The 23,212-nt window shown below is 35.3% G+C and overlaps 1 protein-coding gene across 5 annotated transcripts in view; it reads left to right on the plus strand.

Annotated features, from left to right (window-relative positions):
- MBD5 (methyl-CpG binding domain protein 5) overlaps nucleotides 1-22,914 on the plus strand; it is a 157,977-nt gene extending 135,063 nt beyond the window's left edge. For 4 of the 5 annotated variants that reach the window (XM_088146532.1, XM_088146531.1, XM_088146533.1 and 1 more), the window contains 3 exons: nucleotides 2,755-2,828; nucleotides 12,324-12,399; nucleotides 13,899-22,914. In XM_088146532.1, the coding sequence (XP_088002658.1) occupies nucleotides 2,755-2,828; nucleotides 12,324-12,399; nucleotides 13,899-13,970 (222 nt within the window). In that variant the 3' untranslated portion in view covers nucleotides 13,971-22,914. The remainder of the gene's footprint in view (nucleotides 1-2,754; nucleotides 2,829-12,323; nucleotides 12,400-13,898) is intronic. The other variant, XM_088146534.1, reaches the window with a different exon arrangement.
- Nucleotides 22,915-23,212: the final 298 nt, after the last annotated feature.

Here is a 23,212-nt window from a genome sequence, read left to right on the forward strand (position 1 = left end):
CCTCATCAAACAAGTCAATTTAGCCATTTCTGCAAGTTCTGCCATCTTCACAATCCACTCTTCCATTGTAGGTATTTCTTTTTCTTTCCATCTTTGTGCATACAATAGCCTCACTGCAGTTACCATATATAAAACCAACCTCCATGAGTCTTTTCTAGTTGGCTATCCATAAATCCTAGTAAGAAAAGTTTTGGTTTCAATTGAATATTGATTTTTAAAATTCTCTGCATCACCATATGTATTTGTAACCAGTATTTTTTTCACTTTTTCACAAGTCCACCATGCATGGTAAAATGTCCCTTAATGCTCTTCCAACAACAATTAGAGGTACCTATATACATCTTAGATTGAAATGCTTACTCTCAATGTTAATGACTGCCTAGTGCAACCAATATTTCTATATAAACTGCTATATTCTTATTAAAAATCAATTAAATATTATGCAGGTTGTTCTCATGGTAGATATTGTGAATTGAAGCCATCCTCCAATGTAGGATGTAGGGCTGAGGACCATCAGTTAGATTTCCTAGTCTAAAGAGGTGAAGTGCAGGACTATTTTAATGTATTGATCTGAAAGGAATATTGTTTTCTCCACTCCTACTAATTTACTTTTAAAATTAGAGGTTTGTCGTAGATGATTTGAGAGTATGATAATGGAGGCAGATTAGTTTTTCTATGTCTTTTCCTTTGGGGAAAGATTGTCTTTAATTTAAAAGCACTCCACCTCTTGAGTAAATAGTCATTTACCAATGTATATTCATTGTCTCAGCGTGTTCTAATAAAGCATCAGAAGAGTGACGAGACTGAAGCAGTAGTAGATATACTTATTCAACAGGTATTACAGCTACTTTTAAATTTTGGTAGGACCACTCTAACACCTGGGTTAATATTGTCCTACAACAAATGAAAATGTGATGGAATGCAGTAGAGAACCTGGTTCTCTACTGCATTCCATCAGACTACCTCCCCCCTCATAGATACATTCCATCACAGAAATTTTCTTTCAGAAAGGGGAAGGCACTGTAGTAGCATAGTAACTTTCAGATTTCCTAGCAAAGCTCTTCATTTACCCTTTTTGTAATTAGTGGTGTCCACAATCACTCAGAAAGCCATTGAATACCAAGTAGCATTATCAATGCCGCCTCACAAACACAAACTTGTATCAAAGTTAGAGGAGGACGTCTTTAACATGGCGCTGCAGGCAGTTACATAGTGCAGATATTCAGGATGGAAGCTCTGTGCTTTACTTTTGCAGCTGCTTTTAATGAAGTCCTTAGGAGTATTAATGTTGTAATGGTTCATGCATTCATAAAATGTATAAATTAGCAATTATTGGTGTTAAAAGCTATTATTTAAATGAAACTGTTTAAAAAAAATCCTCACCAAAGTAATAGAGGATATGATCAACCCAAAGTAATAAAGGATGTAATAATAGCATTGTTTCAGACTTCAAATGTTAATTTAGATGTTTATTGTAAGTGAAATGTTAATTTAGATGTTTTTTGTTAGTGAAATGAAGTGAAGTTTTTTTTAATACTATTTGAAAAACAAAGTTATTTACACATAATAATTTGTAATGTCATTTGTACATATGGCTATAGAAAACAATTCAAGCATTTACAAAGTTCAGCTAGGAACAGAATTGACTAAAACCATCTGCTACTGAAATATATAATTTTTATTACTTCAGTGCAGCTGAAGTCTCTGTGTTGCCCAATTTGTAGCTTTGTTGTTAATTACAGTGAGCTAAATTGTATTCTGCAGTACTGGTGCCAAAACAAAATTTATATTCAGTGTTTTAATAATTAACAATATTAAGACAATGGATTATTATCTGAGAAAGCACTTCCTTTGCTTGCCACTTAAAAATCGTATGGCGGGCCCAATCTTCCTGGTGAGCTTTGGTTGTCTCCGCAAAATCCAAAGGAATCTCTCACCTGAGGCAAATGGAACACTGCTATTGGTCTGCCACACTTGTCTTAAAATGTTATTCTGCCTTTCCTTATGAGAGTTTTTTTACCAAAGCAAATAAGTATTACTATTGAGAGATGAAGCTCTGGGAGATACTGCAGTGGGTGTTATAAGTAAACTCGCTTTGGGCTGTACTCCATAAAGTAAACTTATGCCCCACATGAATACAACTATGTGATTTTTCTTACACATTGCTTTTTTGGGCAGTTGCTACCTATGTTGCTAAACTTAACCCTTATTTAAAATGGCATATGACAAGAAGTAGTAGTCCAGCTTGCCTTATGTTTGAGCTAGAATTCTTCTAATGCAGAAATTAGGACCTTGGACTTTACTAAATTTATGAATGGGTGAATTTCAAATATTCCTATTTATATATGTATGATTCATTATCAACAAACTTAACATTTCAGTGTTAACATACAAAATACATGCTTTCAATATACATCTTGAAATACTTAAGATATTATGAACAATTTGGTAAGCAATTAGAGATATTACTTTATTTTTTGCATGCAGTGGCAATTAGATTATATTTTATGGGTTAGCTTAGTAAAGGTAGTATAATTTATATTATACTGTATATACTGTAACTGATTATATTAAGTATTTTGAGGAACACAGAAAATACTTTAGTTTTTCACAAAATTGAAATATAAATTCATGTATTCCTTTGTATTATAGCTGTGAAGTTGGAGCTATTACTATGACTTCTTGAAACTGAGTTTAACTCTGAAATAACTGAGTGTCTAGGTAATGTGATTTGTTGTTCATGCCTTCCCTCAGGTGGAGCCTGACAGATTGAAAACACTAACAGAAGGTCTGGAAGCCTACAACCATGTTCGAAAGCGGAATAGAAAGTAAGTAATCCTGGGAATTTCAAGTGCTCCAGCTTATAAACCAAGTATCACTTCTGTGGAGAATTTGTTAATAAACAAAAAGGAAATATACATACTCATCATTTAATTCTGTTAAATAGATTTTACAGATTTTGGAATTGTTTCAAAAACCTCTCCTTCAAACCATTTAAATAAGAGGCAATATGAGGATAAAATACATATATATAAGAAATGATGCCTTTTAAAATTATTCGTAGTCTCCAGTGCAAGATTCACCAGAGGCAAAAAAGCTGCTTATTGGCAATTTTACATATCACAAGGCGCCTATAAGAGAACTTAAAATAGCCTCTCAGTCTTGATGCCCTGCTGGTAACTAAGCATTTTAAATATTTGCCATGCTATACAAATGTTTGAAGTCAAACTCTTCTTACAGGAATAAATTATAGCCCATCACATATACATAAAAAAACTAAATTGCTGAATTTAAGGAAATACAAACCGCATTGGCCCAAAGTCACGTGGCTTCGCCACCACTGAGAGACATATTGAGAGAAATGTTCCCTCCTAAAAGTTGCTTCAGTCCCTAAGATGTAACAAGCTTCTACTGCTTTCCCCTTCCTTTGGACCCAATAACCACAGCCATTTGGGATTGAAGGAGAAGGAGATAGTATAAATTATTACCTCTACCTCCCCGCTTCCTTTAATCTGCTCTCCCATATTGTCACCAGCTAATAATTCCTAACCCCAAATATTGGCAATCAGCCAAGCCCTTATTTTGAGCCAAGGCAATCCATTTATCTAAGATTATAAAATGAACATGGCCTCTGGCAAACTTACAAGCTGATTAGCATGTCCCATCTGTAATTACCTCACTGAATAAAGACTGCCTTTTTAAAACCACTGCGCAGCTTGTAGAGAGGAAAAGTGATATACCTTAACAGATTGAAAAGCAATGAGCAGGTGAGCAATTAAATGAGTGACTGGTGGAGAGGGCACAGGAGACAAAGGGAAAAGCAATTATCACCATTTGAGTTTAGCTCAGCACAAACATTAACATCCTGTCTATGAAGAACTACTACTACTACTACGACTACTACAGGCTGAAATATTATTGAACACATTTAATACTGGTATTAGAATTACACTCAAATAATATTAGGTCTTGTAAACAATAATGAGTTAAACAGTATTGATAACAGTTTTTCTTTTGCCCACTCAGCATATTTCCTGTGCATTATAACGGGCAAAAAGGAAATCCTACCTCTGCCAAAACACCATATAGTTGTTAATGCAATTCATTTTTTCTTGTTAGTAGTAACTTGAAAATTCAATGAGCCTATTTTAGTTTTGTTTAACATTTTCTATTCAATTTGAATTTGAATTCTTTACTCTTCTAACGTCTTTCTATGTTGTATTGTAAGTACGTAACTCATTCACACAGCCCACTGCCACATGGGATGATGACACTACAAGAAAGCAGCAATTTCTTTGATAGAGAAACTAAATCATAAGAACTTCAGGATTCTGAGCCATATATATTAGCCATTTGCATGCGTCCCAGACTTAGCAGGGGTGTGTGTGTGTGTGTGTGTGTGGTGGCAGCAAGTGATCAATCATATCTTACTTGCAGTTTTGGTTTTATTTTAGATTTTTATTATATTGGGGGGGCGGGGTGGAGGAGTTCCACAACACTCAAGATTCCCATAAGAGGACACTTAACCTCTCAGGGCAGGCAAAATACATAACATTTATGACCTGGCGGATGATTGTACCATGTAGGTATCTTCATAGCTGACAAAGAAAATAGCCAGTCTATCTTATTAACAACAAAAGTTCTAATTACATTTGAGGATATAAGTAAGCCAGACTTTCCATTTGTGCATACTCAAAGATTTTCCAGCTGTAACATCTAGTCATACCGATAATTTCATTTAAAATTATTGCTACTATATTTAAGGGTATATAACAGATTAAATATTTGCAATATTTTACAACTTGAAAATGTATACATGGTGCAATGGATATTACATTTAATATCCTGTCTATGTTTACATTAAACTTTTAATTAGATACATTGTTTTATGGTCTTATTGTTTTCATTTTTCCTTGATAATGAATTGCTGTACCAAACTATTTTTATTTTCCTACTGTAAAGGCTGGTCAAAGACTGTAATAAAGATACTTGATATTACATTTATCAGAATTCAGTATAGTCAGCCAATTTGAAAGTTTCTTGCTAGTATGTAACTTAGAATAGAAATTTATTGCAAAGTTGAATCACAGTACACGTAGTCCTTGGGTTACAACCCTAATTGGGACCAGAATTTCCACTGCTGTCAGGTTCAGCCCAAAAAACTCCAAGAGACAATGCAAATACAATTCTGTTGCGTTTATTAGTTCCAACCTCAAGACAGAAATCTCTCCAGACTGAACCCTAGTTCCCAAGCCAGCCAACCACAACACCATGAATTCCTTAGGGAGGTGCCAGCCTCATCTTCTTGAACATCCCACGCTCTTTCTGGGGGCTAAGAACACGCTTATCTCCCTGAGCCTGGCCTTCATAAGTCCATTCCATCACAATTGCTAAGCGAAGCGGTTGTTAAGCAAAACATCACGTGACTGTGCCACTTAGCAACAGCAGTCCCTTTTGCAGTTGTTAGACCAGGACCATGTGGTCATTAGGCCAGGATCTCATGCTTCTCCTGCCCTGCGCAAACAGCCTCTGCTTCAGTTCCGCCCACCCACCTATTTCCCCCCAACTCTGCCCTTTTGGCTGCACTGCACTCTGCCACCTACCCCTGCCGCCCACCCCAGCTGACCTCTGCCATCTTCTTCCTCCTGCTGCTGGCCGGGGATCCAGGTGGGTGGGGGGAGTTGAAGCAGAGGCAGTTCGCGCAGGGCAGGAGAATGTGACCATTGGAGGCTACAACCAGTGATAAATGCAGGCCAGTCACCAAGCACCCAAATTTTGATCACGTGACCAGGTGCTGCAACAGCTGGAACTTTGAGGACTGATCGTAACTACCATTCATTCAGCACTGTCGTAACTTCAAATGGTCACTGAACGAATGGTCGTAATCCAAGAACTACCTGTACAGCACTTTTAATTCTGTGATACTTAGTTTCAGAATCATCAACTTGTTTAATTACTGTATGCTGCCTTGTGAAATTTTAAGTGCAGTGAAAGTTGTGATTATAGTGAAGGTGGGAATTGCCCTGTTAAGTCCTTTATTTATGAAAGATGTATAATGCTGTTCAGTGCTGGACACAGATAAAACAATTGCTTTCCTATAATTTAAAGTTCTTCAGTAACTTACTTATGCTTAAAAAAAAAGAGGCAATCTAAATCAAGTAAAAATTGTAATACTACAATAAATACAGAGTTAATAACAAGAAAAATAAAAAGACTGAAATAGAATAAATCCAAGTACATAATTTAAATCTGTATTAAAATGTTGGGTCATAAAAAATAGAATACAGTATAAGGATTTATAGCAGTGTTTCTTAAAGCATGGTCCTGGGGGTCCCCCAAAACCCTCTCAGGAGTTTGCAAAATCAAAATTATTTGCCAGCCTATGTTGAAAAATAACACAGTATTAAAATCCCATCACACAATTGTGAGAAGTAGTAGCAGCAGTGAATGTGTCAATTTTAATTTTTAATACGGTAAATATCAATAAATATAACTCACACAAACAAAAACTCTTGGGGTACTCCATAATTTTTAAAAGTGGGAAGGGGTCCAGAGAGGAAAAAAAGTTTAAGAAACATTAACCTATGGTAACCAAATTGAAAAATGTACAAAATTTGTCAGTTATGGCCAGATTAATTTTGACAAACTTCTGTTTCTCAGTTGGCACTACAATATCACTTATTTCCAATTCAGTTCAATATCTTCAGACTTGGCCATACATTTGGCAAATCAGGGAAAGGTGGGGGCTGCAGTCAAGTAATAAATGTCAAAAAAACCTTTCATATAGTGGATAAAAATGCAAAACAATAAAAATGGTGTTTCACTTTTTTCTAGTGCTATGTGAAGAATTGGGAGATACAACAACTCAATGAAAACTAGGGTGTCTCAAGCACACTGAATGTGCTTTGTTGAACTGGTACTTGTGGTAGTCTTATGACACAGTTGCAGTTCAGCCCAGAATGAGGATTCAGCCCAGGAAGACATGCCCCCCTGTGGCAAATCCCAGGGCACTAAAGTTTACATCCATGAATTCAGAATGAATTCAGGCATTCAAGGCAAAAATAGCCTATAGAGAGAATTAATGCAGTATAATTGAGGTGCAAAAGCACACATATGTAACAATTTGATTTGACACAAAAAATCCCCATACATACTTACCATTGAATTGGAACTATAGTAATACATATTTTAATATATTCCATTATGTGAAAAGAGACAACGATGAGTAAAAATGAATTCCTGCACTTGTGAAAATTATAATTATTACTCAATAGGTTAAATAAATATAAACACTGGCTTTCTAAATTCAGCAGTAGAAACATAAAGGATATATAAATCCCCTTTTATCCAGTATTCCTAATTATATTCCTAATACCATTTCATTTTATATGAAGAAATGTCCTCCTTTTGGTCCTGTACCTTCATCACATAGCTGTTATTTCTGAACATATAGATATTTAAGGATTCTGGGTATTTTAACATTTTTTTAAATTATCTAAAATGGTTATCATATTCATATTAGATATAGTAATATATCTAATACTATATTAGATATAGTAAAAACTTGGATGCAAAAGACAAAATTTGAGCTCAGATGTGTTCCCTCCTTAGAATAATGGACAACATCCAAAAACTGGGATTTTCCTGATGTTGGTGGGAAGACATTGAAAAGATTAGGAGGGTACATGGGCCAGCTGGAAGATCAGTAGTAATGATGGGAAGATTGGTGGAAAGGCATTGAGAAGATCAGGGATCATACACACGAGCAGGTTGTGCTATAACATCATTTGTAGTAGAAGATTGTAGTCTTGGTAAAGAAGAGAAGGGACAAGTTGCACTCCTTAGAGCCACTAGGCTTCCAGCACAAAGCTAGGAGGCAACAAAGAAGACTGATTGGTGCTCTCTGTTGCAAGCAGTTGCAAGAAAGGACTAGTTCAGGAGCATAACTATATTCACAGTGTGTGTGCATGCACGTGCGCACGTGCATGTATATGTGTGTGTGTGCATGTAATATGAATAGGACAAGATGGTGGCTATAGCCAAATATGATCAGTTTGAAAGAAGAGGCCTAGTCTATTCTATTACACATGCACATAATAGTGGATGGATTTTTTACACATGCAAAAAAGTATCTTCCAGATTTAACAGACATGTAGGATTAATGGGCACCCCTTCCACCCAAATGATCCATTGAATCAAGATTTTATTGAATACTGAACTGAAATTATATTTAATTTTCTATTGCCCATTAAAATTAATATTTATATTATTTCAGTTATTATTTTTGAACCCCAGAATTTAAGAATGTTTTTTTAAAAACCATGAGTTCTAATCATAACTTCTCTCTAGATGCTTCTTGGATAATTCCTTATCTGCAGATGCTAAAACAATGGAAAATGAAAAACAACATTCTTATGCACTAATCCAGTTTTTAAAAGATAACTAAGACATCAAATATTTTATCACTTCTACTTCAAACTATATTTCTAGTTAATTTGCTATCTGAAAAATAATGCAGTTAAATAATAGAGGTGAAACTCTACATGCCATACTATGTCTATATTTACTTGCAATTTGAAAAAATATATTTATGTGACTGCATTCTTTTCTTTAGTGGGTGAACATGCTGGTAGAATATACAGTGGTACCTCAGGATACGAACGCCTCTACTAACGAACTTTTCGGGTTACGACCAGCTCCGGCCGCAAAAATTTACCTCGATGTGCGAACTCCGCCTCGGGGTACGGCCATTTTTCTGCCCCTGACACGTCCACAACCATTTTTCCGCCCGACACGTGGTCCACAGCCATTTTCCTGCCGCGCTGCGTGGCGCCCGGCCGTTTTCCCACCCCGCGGCGCCTGGCCGTTTTCCCGTGGCGCAGCGCCCGGCCATTTTCCCGCCCCGCCGCACGCGCCTGGCCATTTTCCTGCCCCGCCGCACAGCGCCCGGCCGTTTTCCCACCCCGCTGCGCGGCGCCCGGCCGTTTTCCTCCCCCTGACGCGTGGTCCGCAGACGCCAGAACAGATTAAGGGTAATTACATTGAACCTTATGGGAAAATTTGCTTCGGGGTGCGACCAAATTCGGAGGGCGGAACGGATTAACCGGATTTACATTGAACCCTATGGGGAAATTTGCATCGGGTTACGACCAACTCGGGATACGCCCAGAGTCACGGAACGGATTAAGTTCGTATCCCGAGGTACCACTGTATATTCTAGTTTGATCCCCAAACAATAGAAGAACATTTTCCAGACAACAAAACTCTGGATTTCCCTTCTCATAATATTTATGACAATCTTAGCAGTTCTATATAACTAAATATGCTTATAAAATGCATACAACCTTTTTGTGATCTGTTAACTGTAATATAAATATATATTTAAATATAATATATATTAAATATATTATATGTAAATATTATTTAAATATAATATAATTAGTCTAAGTATTATTTTCATTCAACTCCTCTCAGATTTTCCTATTTAATCCTCTGCATAATTTATATATAGGTTCCTTCACTAGATTAAGAAGTATTGCTGACAATATAAGACCTTGTAGTCTACAGTATTTTCTGCATTTTACATTCACATTGGCCAGTATTAACAATGTGTTAAACTCTTAGCTATTGCATTCAAGATAGCAACATTTTGAGTCATTGGCCTGTTCCCCTACCTCCAAAAAACTTTGAAATCATCTGAAATCTTGCACAAGTGCCAAATCTCACAAATTGTCAATAATTTCAACTGAATTCTCACACTGTCTCATCAGTGGGAAGCTAATGTCTTACAAGATAGACCTCTTTTCTGAAACTTAAGATTTGGCAATATTTTTAAATGTTGCCCATACAAATAACATTTTTTTAAACGTTTATATGTTTGTGGTCCGCCATTTAAGGGGATCTGTGCCATGCAGTCACAAGCTTCACATTATTGGCCCCTCTTCATTGTCCATTTCATATATCCTTTCTGACAAATACTTGCAAATTAAGTAAAGGAGGTGTTTTTTATCAAAATCATAGTCAGAAGGACTATAAAAATTTGGGCCCTTACAACTGAAAGTTTAGGTATGTAACATAATTTGAAATAATTTTTTCCATAACCACAAAATGAAAATTTCTTCTGTGCTATCAAATGTGTTACTTTCTTGATACTGCATATTAACTCTCATCTAGCGATTCTCCTTTCTTAATTTTAATTTTAGTTTTGAGGTATTGCATAGTAATTTCAGGTTTTGCATGTCTTTTGCGTTATATTATAACCATCGATGTGTTAATTTCTTTCCCTGAAGGAATGTTGCATTTCTACCATTTCTTATAAACATTCAAAAATTGATTATTACCTTGGGTGTATATATCTCTACTCCATAGAATTTTATATATGCCTTACAGACACCAACATCTATTCAAAAGGCAGGGATAACTTTCTGAGGCAGATTTGGTAGATGTTCAGAGGAAGAGGGTATTTGAAAGTCCTCTGCACAAACAGATGTTGCATGTTTTAAAAATAAAAGTAATTTGCAGCTGAAAAAGTAACATATTTTTGTCCTAGATACTATGGTTTTCATATATCTATTAAAAATAAAATATGTAACCGTTTTAGAAATATATTTAGAACCTTGGTACATTTGTTATGCCTTTTTGATGTGTTTAGGTTCTAGAGTGAAGATAGCATTGAAATTCCTTACTGAAATGACTTCACTTTCTATCCACTTATCAGTTAGATAGCTTTCACTTGAGTGAAACTCTTCTAAAGGAGAAACCAGTTCAAATGTGAGCATTCACATGTACAGGAAGGCCTCCTGCCACAGAGAGAAAACATGGAGACTATCATTTCACTGACCAGCACAACTAGGAGAAGGAAGGGGCTGCTCATCTCTTGTCCCATTTTGGGTTATGCACATTATTGCTTGAACAGAGTTACTATCTATATAGTTATTTGGTTCATGCATAAATACCAAAATTAATCTGATCTCAGAGCCCATTTCAGAAAACTATAATATCCTTGAAGGTCTTTCAGGACTATACACATGAAGAATGATAACTTTCTGTATAAGTGATTTAGTTCACTGTTTTCATCACAGACTTTCTTTTTACATGGTTAATTATTAAGTAGGAAAAAATCACATTTATGCAAATTATCATTATGTTTACTTCTCTTGTTAAAATATTCATTCATTTGTTCTAATGTTAATATATGATAAGCCTTCAGATACTGCTGTTTCCCCCACAAATTCTATAGTATTTTGAGATTTCCAGATCCCACAATTTTAATCAGTGTATCTCCAGAAGTTTTATTATTTCTTGTAAAATTATATTAATTCTATAATATGAATCTATATGCATCTCTTCTTTTTAAATATAATATTTAAAAAGATATAACAAACACTTTTTAATGTATGCCTTTTCTTTCTTTCAAATCCTTAAGTCATTAATTACTTTTCCTAATATTATTCTCTATTCCTTTCATTTCCCATAATGCTTTCTTCAAATATACCATGCTGGTTTTGATAATTTATTAATATGTCCACTGATATATGAATATGTATCAATATTTTGCTATATATTTATACTATTATAGTGTTATTAAATGACTGACTGACAGACAGACAGACAGATAATGGGATCACCATTCTCAGGAATCATAGCAGAAATTGTAATGTAGTGTCTAGAAACTATAGCACTCCCACACATACAACCAAAAGTATGGATCCGGTATGTAGATGACACCTTTGTCATAATAAAAAAGGAACAATTAGAGAAGACACATGAATAACAATGGCAATTGGGACTGGAATTGCCATCACTAAGCAATGAGGTTGTAAAGTGTGATGTCACGTGATCACATCCTTTAGCAATGGCAACTTCAGCAGTCCCCATTACCATCATTAAGTGAGGACTTCTGACTTCCTGTCGGCTTCCCCATTGACTTTGCTTGTGGGAAGCCGGCAGGGAACATTGGAAATTAGAATCACTTGACCACAGCTCACTGCAACATAATTGCAAGCCAGGCACCAAGCACCCAGCTTATAATCACATGACCGCAGGGACACTGACAGCCGGAACTCCAAGGACTGGTCGTAAGTACTTGTTCAGTGCCGTTGTACCTTTGAACGGTTTCTGAATGAATGATTGTAACCTGAGGACTACCTGTATGTGTGTGTATATGCATATTAAATTGAAAATATACAAAGTAAAATGTCTCTCACTATTATTGAAAAGCTGAATGGAATGTTATTTGAAGTTGTAATATATATTTTTAAACAGCATATTCTACTGAAAAGTTATCGCATTATTGTAAGTCTATTCCTCTGTTTTCATCTTAGAAGTGGGAAGCTAAATAACCATTTAGAAGCTGCTATCCATGAGGCCATGAGTGAACTTGACAAAATGTCTGGGAATGTAAGTATTTCGTACAGAATGTTTAATTTTTCAGGGTTACAGCTGAAGGTGGAGAAACAGGGAGGATAAAGGCTCCCCCTGCCTAACATTTGTGAAGAAGCACATAGCTGGAACAGAAGCACAGAAGTAAGGGAAGGTTTACAGAAAATAGATTTTGTGCAGTGCTTAAGATAATGAGCATAACATTTCAAAATACACATTCCCAATAAATTCATTAGGTAGATTTAAATATATCAGATCTAAAATGGAAGTAATGAGTTGGCTCAAATTGGCCCCCTAGATTTTTTTTTTTAATTTATTAAATTTGTCCCTGCCCATCTCCCCCCAATGGGGGACCTTGGGCGGCTCACAATTCATTAAAAACAATAAATAAATATACAATTAAAAGCCTATATACACAGTTACAAAAGATGAAGGAAAAAGTCCAGGAGGCCAATGGTTCAGGGCAGCAACAGCAGGCCTCTAAGGGACTAGCCAGCCCCACACTTGATAACTTCCCTCCCCTCCCCAGGCCAGATGGCAGAGCCAGGTCTTCAAATCCCTCTGAAAGGCCAGGAGTGAGGGGGCCAATCTCACCTCCAGGGGCAAGATATTCCAAAGGGCAGGGGCTACAGCAGAGAAGGCCCGCCTTCTGAACCCCGCTAGTCAGAGCTCTTTTGCCAAGGGGGTCCAGAGCATGCCCTCTCTGTGTGATCAGGTGGGATGGATTGAAGTCGTGGGGAAGAGGCAGTCCCTCAGGTAACCTAGTCCCATGCCATGTAGGGCTTTAAAGGTGATGACCAACACCCTGACTTGGACCCAGAAGCAAACTGGTACCCAATGTAGCTCATGGAGCAACGATGTTATGTGGGTCCTTCAGGCCCCAAAAATAATTTGCGCGGCTGCATTCTGGACCAGCTGAAGCTTCCGGATACTCTTCAAGGGTAGCCCCATGTAGAGCGCATTGCAGTAGTCTATATGCATTACTGTGCGTTGCAATAGATACGATATGCATTAAAAAGTCCCAGGGCCTTCAACATGTGGGAAAGGTCTGTGATTTTTTCTACCTCTATCCATAGCTGGAAACCTGTCCCAGGATGCTGTATGATATATTGTTCTAGATGTTCCTGACTATCAGCGAGGTGCTGTAAGGAATGAAACTGGTGAGGCAAGAACCAATAGTTGCCAGATTAGGGGAGAATTTTTATGAACATATATCAGGTACCTCTCAAATCCAGCCAAAAATTGGCTAAATATCCACTGACTCGCAAAGACAGGGGGAAGAGGCTTAGAATTTAAACCATGAATATGTATATAGGTTTAGCTTCAATATACTGAAATAGGCAGCTCTTCGGTATGTTTGTATCTTTATTCTAGCCTGCAATAAAATTAATCTAGCTGAGTCAGATATCTTTTCAGATAATACATGTGAATTGAATTTTAGTAATGTTATCTGGTAGTTCATTACTGTCCTTTCATTACTTGTTAATCCCTAAAGGCTTTCTTTTTGCTTTTCCTAGGTGCATCAGATTCCACAGGGAGACAGACAGTTGAAGCCTCCAAAACCCAAGAGGAGGAAGATCTCTAGATAACATTGAATGTCTTTGTTACTGATCTGGCTCTAACATAGTCAAACATGCACATAGTTTTCATATATATATATATATATATATATTTATATATATATATATATAAAATCACCACAAGGTGCTAAACAAAACAGTGGTACAGTATTCTTATTGGTAAAGAGGGAGAAGTTAATCCAGATCTTCTAAAGATTGCAGAGTGTCTATAAACCCTTTTTTCTATAATACTAAAATTGTGATTATAAAATTATAGTCCAAATGTTTCTGCAAAATTTTCATTATGTATATAGATAAAACAGAATTTCATGACGATATCTGAAATGTAAATAGTGTACTATTGTCATGTACAAGCATACCTAATGCACACTTTATCTTTTATTGTACAAAAGAATAGTGTACAAAATTCTTCGGTTTCTATTGAGTACACATACAAGAGACTACCAATGTAAAGTGATAAATAAAAATACAGCCTAAATGCTTTTATATAATAATGTAAAAAATGCTGTTTTTGTATTTAACAGCAGTGAAAAGGCATGATTATGTAATCCCCTAATTATGACATAACACTTTTTGCCACTGAGTGTTCATTTATAGTGTCTGTTTGGAATGAACCTGGCCTGGAAGTACTGTACTCCATTTTGGGTCCCTGTAGGAGAGTGAAACCTTGCAGATTCCTAACGGGATGTGGGATCATAGGTCAAATTAAGATATCAAAAGCTGCAACTACTGGTTGCATTTTTTTTTTAATTTGCCTGACTTTTAAATCATAGTATTGTAGATTTTTTTTAATTAAAAATATTTAGATAGAATATTTGAGTCAGCTTTAACAGAATTTCCTAGCTACCTGCTTTGAAATCAGAAACATATCAGCGTTCATTTTTTCATTTAGGCTTTAACTAAGCCTAAATTAGCTATTCCAATTTATTTAAGCAAAAAACACAATTCCTATTAAAGTATGAGAGCAATAGCCCAATTGTAGGACTCATTGTTATTGCTAATTGTTAGCAGTAAGATTACAATTTAGCAAAAATGTGTTCCTAAATTACGAAAGGGATTCAGTTGCTAGTTGTCCTTGGATATTTTTACTGTATTCAATGGGCTGTATGAGCATAAGCAGTTACTGAATTCCCTTGCCTGCCAATACCAACAGCATTTTCCTTATTAATACTAAAGGTGAAAGGTGGCTTACTAAACTGCTAGGGGCAGTGGCCAGGATCCAAAGGACTCCACAGCTAGTTCAGTGCATCTATAAGGTTTTTCAAAGTATCTCTTGAACAAAATCTCCTTCCCAGTATGGAGATTACCAATGTTCTTGAACCATTGGCAACTTCCAAAACAATTATTTCTGATACAATGGAGTTCTTTTCGATAGAGGTAGCAATTAGTCAAAGCCCAGCTGAAGCATATCCAAGTCTTTGGATGGACCTAATGTAGTTCTTTGGATCCCAGCCAGTGATTTTATCAGTATTATGTAACATATCAGATTTATTTTATTTAATAAGAATTATTTATACCATTAACAGATTCCTATATATAAATATATAAATATATATATATATATATTTATATTAATGTGGCAGAAATGTGCAGGTTGAATCTATTAACCAGATTATTTATGTTATGTTAAGTTTGAAAGAAATGTGAAACATATATGTTAGAAGATGATAGTACACTACAGATACATGAACCTAAAGCTGTGAGGTTTCTCAAAATACCAGTACCTTTGAAAGAAATTATAACACAGTATCATTTTCAGTGTGGGTGCTGCTTAGAATGGCAGTGGCCTTCCCCCTTTTCCAGGTATCCCAATTCACTACGCCTAGGCCCAAGATGGAGTCCTTAGGACTACCTGCTACCTCTTCATCTGGAAGCCACCATTGTATTTGATCCTGGAACTTCATTCCTTAAAGTGGCCTAGTTACCTCTCCTAGCAAAGATTACTGGTAATCAGCAGCATCTAAGGCTGATGACAATAAGTCTATAACCAAAATGTAGTGCTTATATAAGGAGTACTTATTGCCTGCCTAGTTCATTTTCTCTGGGCCCAAGCTCCATTTTCCACATGATATGAGCCCCAGAGGACAACAGATTTAGGGAAATTATTTTTCCTATGGTCAGCTCTCCTTTCCAATGCACATAACCCTACCATGGGCTTAGATCACCTAGTCTCATGTGGACAGCTCTTATTCCGTTTTCCACACCCCAGTCTGAGGGAATGCAATTAACTACACTAAGCTACAGTGGCCTGGAGACAGGAATCCTTCCATCTGCTGGGTAGGTTCATTTTGTCTTCTATGTGATGGCAGGGTAGTCTCCCCATTCCTACATGAAAACTCATTTGAAATGATACTTTGTGTAGTTCAGTTAGCACTCTTATTTTTTGTTACAAGTTGATGTGTTTGTTACGTTTAAAGAGTTAATGTTGTCCATTTTTCGTACCAGCCGGCTTTCTGCTCTTGTCTAAACAGATGTTTCTATTCATGAATACTCATGGGTGTGTGTATGGGTGGATGTGTGTTTATATTTAGTAGTTTTTTAAAGATTTTTTTTTTGTCCCTAAAACTGAATTTGTATTGACCAACCCTTCTTTTGACATTTTTAACTAATTAGGTTTGTACTTTTCTCACCAATGTATACTTTACATTAGTAGACTATGTAAAGTATTTTTGTGCACTCGATTTCATTGGTTAATATTGGCATTGATGTGGGTGCTAGGAATAGTTTGTTTCAGTCCATACAGATTTTTCCCTCCTTTTTAGAGTTTTTATGGTTTTATGTAAGCAGTTGATGTAAATATTGTGAGCATTACAGGTCATGCAGTGTTGTAACATTTTTAAAAATGTTGCACATACTTTACAATTAAAAAGCTGGTCGCTCGTACTTGAATTTTGCCCATAGAGCCATTTCTTTCTCTTTGCATTAATGCATAAATTACTTCTTTTTTTAAAACTCAAGGCCCAACCCTGTGTTTTTTTGTTGTTGTTGTTGTTGTTTAACAAATCTATATTTTTCTAACAGAAGATTTTAACATTTAAAATGTTTTGCCACCTTTCTAACTTATAATAATAAGCTCCTATATTTAGAGAATGAGAAAATACCCTCATTTGCAAAGGTAGAAGAACTGATTCTATAACTTGGCACGATGACAGAAATGAGAAGTAGAACCAGTGAAATTGGGCCCCATAAGATGAATAGCCTCTCATTAGCTCAATTAGTGGATGTTTGTGTGGTGTTTTGAGGATATAAAGTGCTAACTATCCTCATGTGTCTATTTATTTATTTATTCTTGGTCGGTTGTGATAAAATTATATAAAATCAAAGAAATTATTCTTTCTATCATGGAGATTTATGAACACCATTTCTGTTTATGAAGAAGTTTTAGTTCATCTAACCAATTATTTAGACTGGCACTTGTTGCTGGCACTAGCTCTGAAAATCATATCCAAAGGTGGAAATTAATACATGTCCCATAGCAGTTATGGCCACAGTCTAAGTTTGGAGTTTTGTTTTAGTCTTTATATTTAAATTTACCAATGCCATTGTGCAAACAACATGCTAATAACGCAATATTATTGTGAATTCCCAGAATTTAATGGTATAAAGTATCATGGTGGACTGAATTACCTTTTATTAGCTACAGTTTGTATTTTGCTACATAGGGTTTTTAATATGAGTATTCCAGAAGAGCAGTAGCGTAAAATGCTTTTCTATTTTAAAAGAACCCCATTCTAGTCTTATTAAGAGTTAGATTTTTTTTAAAAAATACCAGTTTTGTAAAATTTGATAAAATTGTCAATATTATGATTAAATCACACAAAAAATCTCACTGTGATGTTCTCTTCCGGAAGGGGGCCATATTTGCACAACACTGATCTGGGAGGGGGTACACATCCCTGACTTAAAAATGGGGTATATATTGTAATATTAAATAACCAAAAACTAATGTTGAGTTAAATATTTAAATCTGAGATTCTTTGGCCCTTCATTTGCATGTTGTATCCACATTCTAATATTGGTGTCAATTAATTAAATACCATATCCACAGGTCCATTAAAAATCAAAAATATATAATTTCTTTTATATTCTGCACATTACCTCTAATGAAAACTTAGTATTATTCTTTAGTTTACTTCTTTTGTGGAACTTACATATATGAAGTTTGCAAATGTCTTGAGAACATGAGCAAATATATTTTAATTTCAGAATATAGTATATACAATGAATTGCATCCTACATATTTTTATCTGACACCTTGTGCTATGCACAAATAAGACATATTTGTTTCATTGTACACGCAAGTACCTTACTGATTATCTCCAGAAGTAACCAGTAACCAGATGACCATGAGAACTATAGAGTCTTCATGGATATCCCCATTTTTCTCAAAATATTGTAATCAAATACACACACACACACACACCACTTCTACAAACCCATACATTTTAGAAAGCTAGCTATGCTGGCAACTTTCGCAGTATTATTTTACAAAAGGAACCCTTATATGAAGAAGTATTTAAGGGTGTACATGCTATCATATTAGTGATCATAATAGTTTGCTATCATATTAGTGATCATAATAGTCTAGGATGAGGAACACATATTGAACTGAAGATGGTCCTGTTCACTGAATGCATCACAATCTTGAAACAGCTTGCTAATCCACATCCTAATTAATCATCAAAGTCCCTGTAATTCTAATGATCTTTCCAAGTCTGCATGGCTAACTAGCCAAGATACAAGAGATACCATCAGCTACTAGTATTTGACGTCTGACAATAAAATTTAAAATCATTATTTAAAAACAATAATAATAAAAAAATGTTCTGCTGAGTTAAATACTTTCCCTTTTGTCCAAGAGAAAAACTGAGGACTGATTTGCTTTCAATTGAACTGAATTAAATTCACTGTGAAACAAGGAAAAAAATATTTTATTAGATGACTTTTATTGTAACCCCCAAGGGTTTTATCCAGTGCTGCTTTTTTAAAATAGTATAAATTATAAGAAAGAAGTAAAGATGCCAGTAATACAATATTGATTAAAGAAAAATGGCTAATAAATAATTTTTCCAAAGATTCCTATTCAAAGTAGTACCACTTAGCAATAATGGGCCCCAATGCTCTGAAAAGCTTTGATACATGCTATCAATCATTTTCAATTTCTGATATCCAGAGGTTTGATTTTAATATTTTTATTTCAGAATGGATATAATCTATTTTGTTCAGTTTAGTATTCATAGTACACTTCACAAAAGTTCTGAAGAAGTTTGGATCAGATCAAAGGGTTTTTTTAAAATCAGTTTCATAGCCAAAGTAGAAGTACTGAAGTTTCTAGAACATCTACTGTGTGTATGTTATATAAAAATAAATTAAAAACAAACAATCCCTCAAGAGTTTAAAAAAACTAAAGTGAATGAGAAATGCAAAGGATAAATTCTTTCTGCTGCCTAAAGGATGAGGTCATCTTGATCTTTCAGTGTATAATTAGGTAGTATTAGAGTAAATGCAGGTAAGTTATCTTTGGGTTATCTAGATAGCTTGATTGTTCTATCTGTTTGATTGTTCTCACCTATCAGGATCCCAGGCATCAATAAAAACACAGTGGAGTGCAAATGTTGTCTAGGAAACAAAATATGTCCATTAACACAGTCTTAGCTCTACTTCACTGGACTAATTCAATCTGAGACCCTCAGCAGTGACTCCTAGATCTCCAGGTTTTGAACATTGTGGCATCCAACAAAACTGCCTTATAATACTATGGTTTTAACATAGCAAAAATGGTGAAAACCTAGCTTTGATGAATACAAAAATCAGAGAAAAATTGTGGTATTGGATATAATATTAGGCACAAAGGGATTGCAACTTAGGTTGATTATCTGATGGTATTGCTAGACTGAGCTGGTGTTATTAGGGCTTCAATTGCTAAACAAATCTGTTGAGCCTTTTTAGTTATACATTACTAGGGATTTCTGTGATTTTAACTAAAGAACACCATTTATTACATATGTTTCATGTCCTATTGGAATTAATATAGCCCAACAATGATTTAAAATGAAAACAACTCATCATGGAATTCCTTCAGAATGAAAGTTGTCATAATTATTAATGCTAGAGTTTAAAACAAAATTTATGGTATACAGAATACTGTATTACTCAGCCTATGGATTCTAATTTAGATGCCTTTACCTTTATTAGTGATAAAAAGAATTTGAATTTTAGAGCTTCTATGAAATTATCCTCTTTACAGCTACTGAGCAACATTCAGGCTAGCAAAAGATAACCATTAGAAAGTACTGCTAGCTTCAGTGAAAACTAGTATGAAGTTAATTCTCCCATTTAAATAGGAGGGCTTTGGCAATATGTTCAGTCAGTTGGGGGAAAATTGTGTTTTTTAAGAATAAAGTGAGTTAAACAACTAATGGACAAATCAGCCACAACTGTTAATAAGCATGACATTTAATTAATTTCTATATTGCAATTCTATTACAACATTCCAGTTAAAATAAAGGCATTTAACACAAGCACAGAAAATTAAATTAAACACATCTAATATAGGATATACTCATATATGTACATGTCTCTCTCGCTCGCTCTGTGAGTGTGTGTGTGTGTGTGTATGAAAAGGAAAAAAGTCATAGAATTTGTGCACTGAAGGACTGGGTAAGAGCTGCTAAAATAAATAATAGTAATAGACAGTTGAATAACCACATAAAACATTCTGAAGAGGGGGCACCCCGAAGTGGGGGGGGGACTTTTTTGGAAGTAACTGCAAGGTGGCGGTTTCCAAGTTGTGGCACAAGAAAAAAGATATGGTAAAATGTAGACAGATAATGCAATCCTATATATAGTAATGACTTAGTAATAAGCTCCATTAAGTTCAGTGGGACTTGCTCTCAGAAAGTGTGTATATGATTACAGTGTGAAAGATTCACTTTGTGACAAAACATTTCAAACACCTGTGAAGTAAAGGATACGCTGATAGGAATTTCCCTTGCAATTACTGATACATCACAGCTGGACAATCTGGTATTAAGAAAGGAGATAACAGGCCCAGAGATTATTATACTTATTAATAACCTATTAATCAGAAAAGAATGAAGGGTAAAAGGAAGAAAAATATCTAAAAAGAAGAACCTCTCATAGATATTAAGGAAGCAAAACCAGGTTGAAACTGAAGCTTTTAGTTATATGTTGGCTACATAAATTGCCTTGGTGGTGGTGTGTTTTTTTTTTAATGGCTATATAAAAATGTTTGATACAGAATGGATGTTCTGAACTTTTAGAATAAAGAGCAGTTCTATTATTTAAAAGTATTTGCACCATAGTTTTCAGAATAGCGTCACAGCAGACGTTGATTTCACCAGCTCATCCCACCCATTGTTTGAACTGGCTGGAACTTTTGCAAGCCAAAAGGCATTTCTGATTGAAACAGCCAATCCCATGAATTTTCTCAGTTTCTCCATCCAGGAGTCAGATCCCACTCCTCTGATCCAACAGCCTTTAGAAACAGCTTTTGTAGAATGGAGAATTATTTTAGAGACTAGAGAGGATAGGAGAAGCTCATTATACAACCGGGGGCACTCAGTCTCTCTTCAGCCAAGCTCCATTTAGAAGGAAGTGTTTGAAAGGCAGACAATTAGTAATTTTCTTGATAGCAAAAGTCTGCAGGGAATCCCTATGGACACCGATGAGGCATTTGGTATGCCACGTCTATGAATGAATGTATGAATATCTGCTCCTAGGAGTGTAAATATGCCACAGAAGCATAGGTGCTGATTTGAAGCTGATTTTCATGAAATCTAATACATGGAAACCTACTGAAACTGCACTTTTACATAAACACTGGGCTCACCAGGCCACTGTTTACCATAACCATGGTTTCTTGTCTAAGCTACAACTGAATGGGTTCACAATAAAGCCATAAGCCATGCTTTACAAACCTAGTGGTTAAGCTCATATAACAGAAACCATAGAAACCACAGAACTGATTAACACAGTCTTTGAATACAGGTAAAGTGGGTCCTTGAAATTCAAGAGGCATTTCTACAATAATATTTCTGCATTTCAAGAATATGAAGATGTTTTAAATTTTGGATATTCATTCCAAATTCTAGATTGTGCATTTTCTGCAGATAGCTTTATTCAGTGATAACTAGATTGATGCAATCATTAAATAATATTCACTCTAGCATAATAGTAAACTGATTATTAAATTACAGTAGACATAAACACCCAGAAATACATACTACAAAGGAAAATTTAAAAGATAAATGAGGAAAAAGGATAGTTCTAAGAAGTGATCTCAATGACAGAAGAGCTGCCATTTTGCCATTTTCTTTATCAAACTTTTGATAGCTTCTTTAACTTGGATAGATTCTTGCACTCGGCTATTTTAGGTTTGCTGAATCTATTGTATTTTCTAATATTGCCCTGAGATCTGGAAATCAATCAATGGGGCAAAAGACGCATGTCTCAAATTAAAATTTGTGGGGCTACAAGGACTGAACAAAGTACTCTCTTGAATACTTGCTTCCTTTTTTTTTTCCAGCTGATTTTTACTAATTTTTTATTAGTAAATTACTCAGATCTGTAGTTTGCCTTCTTCCTACACTTGCATTTGCAGATGTTAATCTGCTAATTTTGCTAATCTGAATCTAATTCCACAACCCTGCTACTTACAGCAATAGTCAACTGCAGCTCCAATTTAGATTGTGATGCAGCATTTACCTCAGAATTTTTCTTTTTAAGAAAGTTATGCATGCTGAAACTACTTTTTATATTGATTTTTGGCCTTCCAAGTATAACGTGATAAAATCTTGGTTTGTTTTATTTCAATATGGAAGCAATTTGCCATGTTATAATATGAGAAAGTTTAGGGCTGTTACATTTTTCAGGGTATTACAGTCGTGTGGTTTCAAATGATTTATCATACATATGTCCTCTTGCTTTTATTACTGCCTAAATTTCTGTCTGTCTTCTCACAGCATGCTGTTTGCTAAGAGTATAAAATTAAGTTCCTAATAAAGAAAAGCTAACCTAGATTTTAGCTCTTAATAAATTCTGAATAGTAGATGAAATCCAAAACCACAACAGCAGAGTCACGCAACTGCACAAGCTGGTGGATTTGTGATGGCAATGCTGGCTTTGCAAAGTACAAATAAAATAGTGCTGCTCAACGTTCCAGAAACACAGTCACCATGACAACTATGCATGTAATTCTGATAATGTGACATGGCCAACACTTACCAGTT

The sequence above is a fragment of the Python bivittatus genome, unplaced genomic scaffold (assembly GCF_059951505.1).
Source record: "Python bivittatus isolate LINGU-HERP-01145 unplaced genomic scaffold, Pbiv_v1 ctg000480_np1212, whole genome shotgun sequence".
Taxonomy (NCBI): domain Eukaryota; kingdom Metazoa; phylum Chordata; class Lepidosauria; order Squamata; family Pythonidae; genus Python; species Python bivittatus.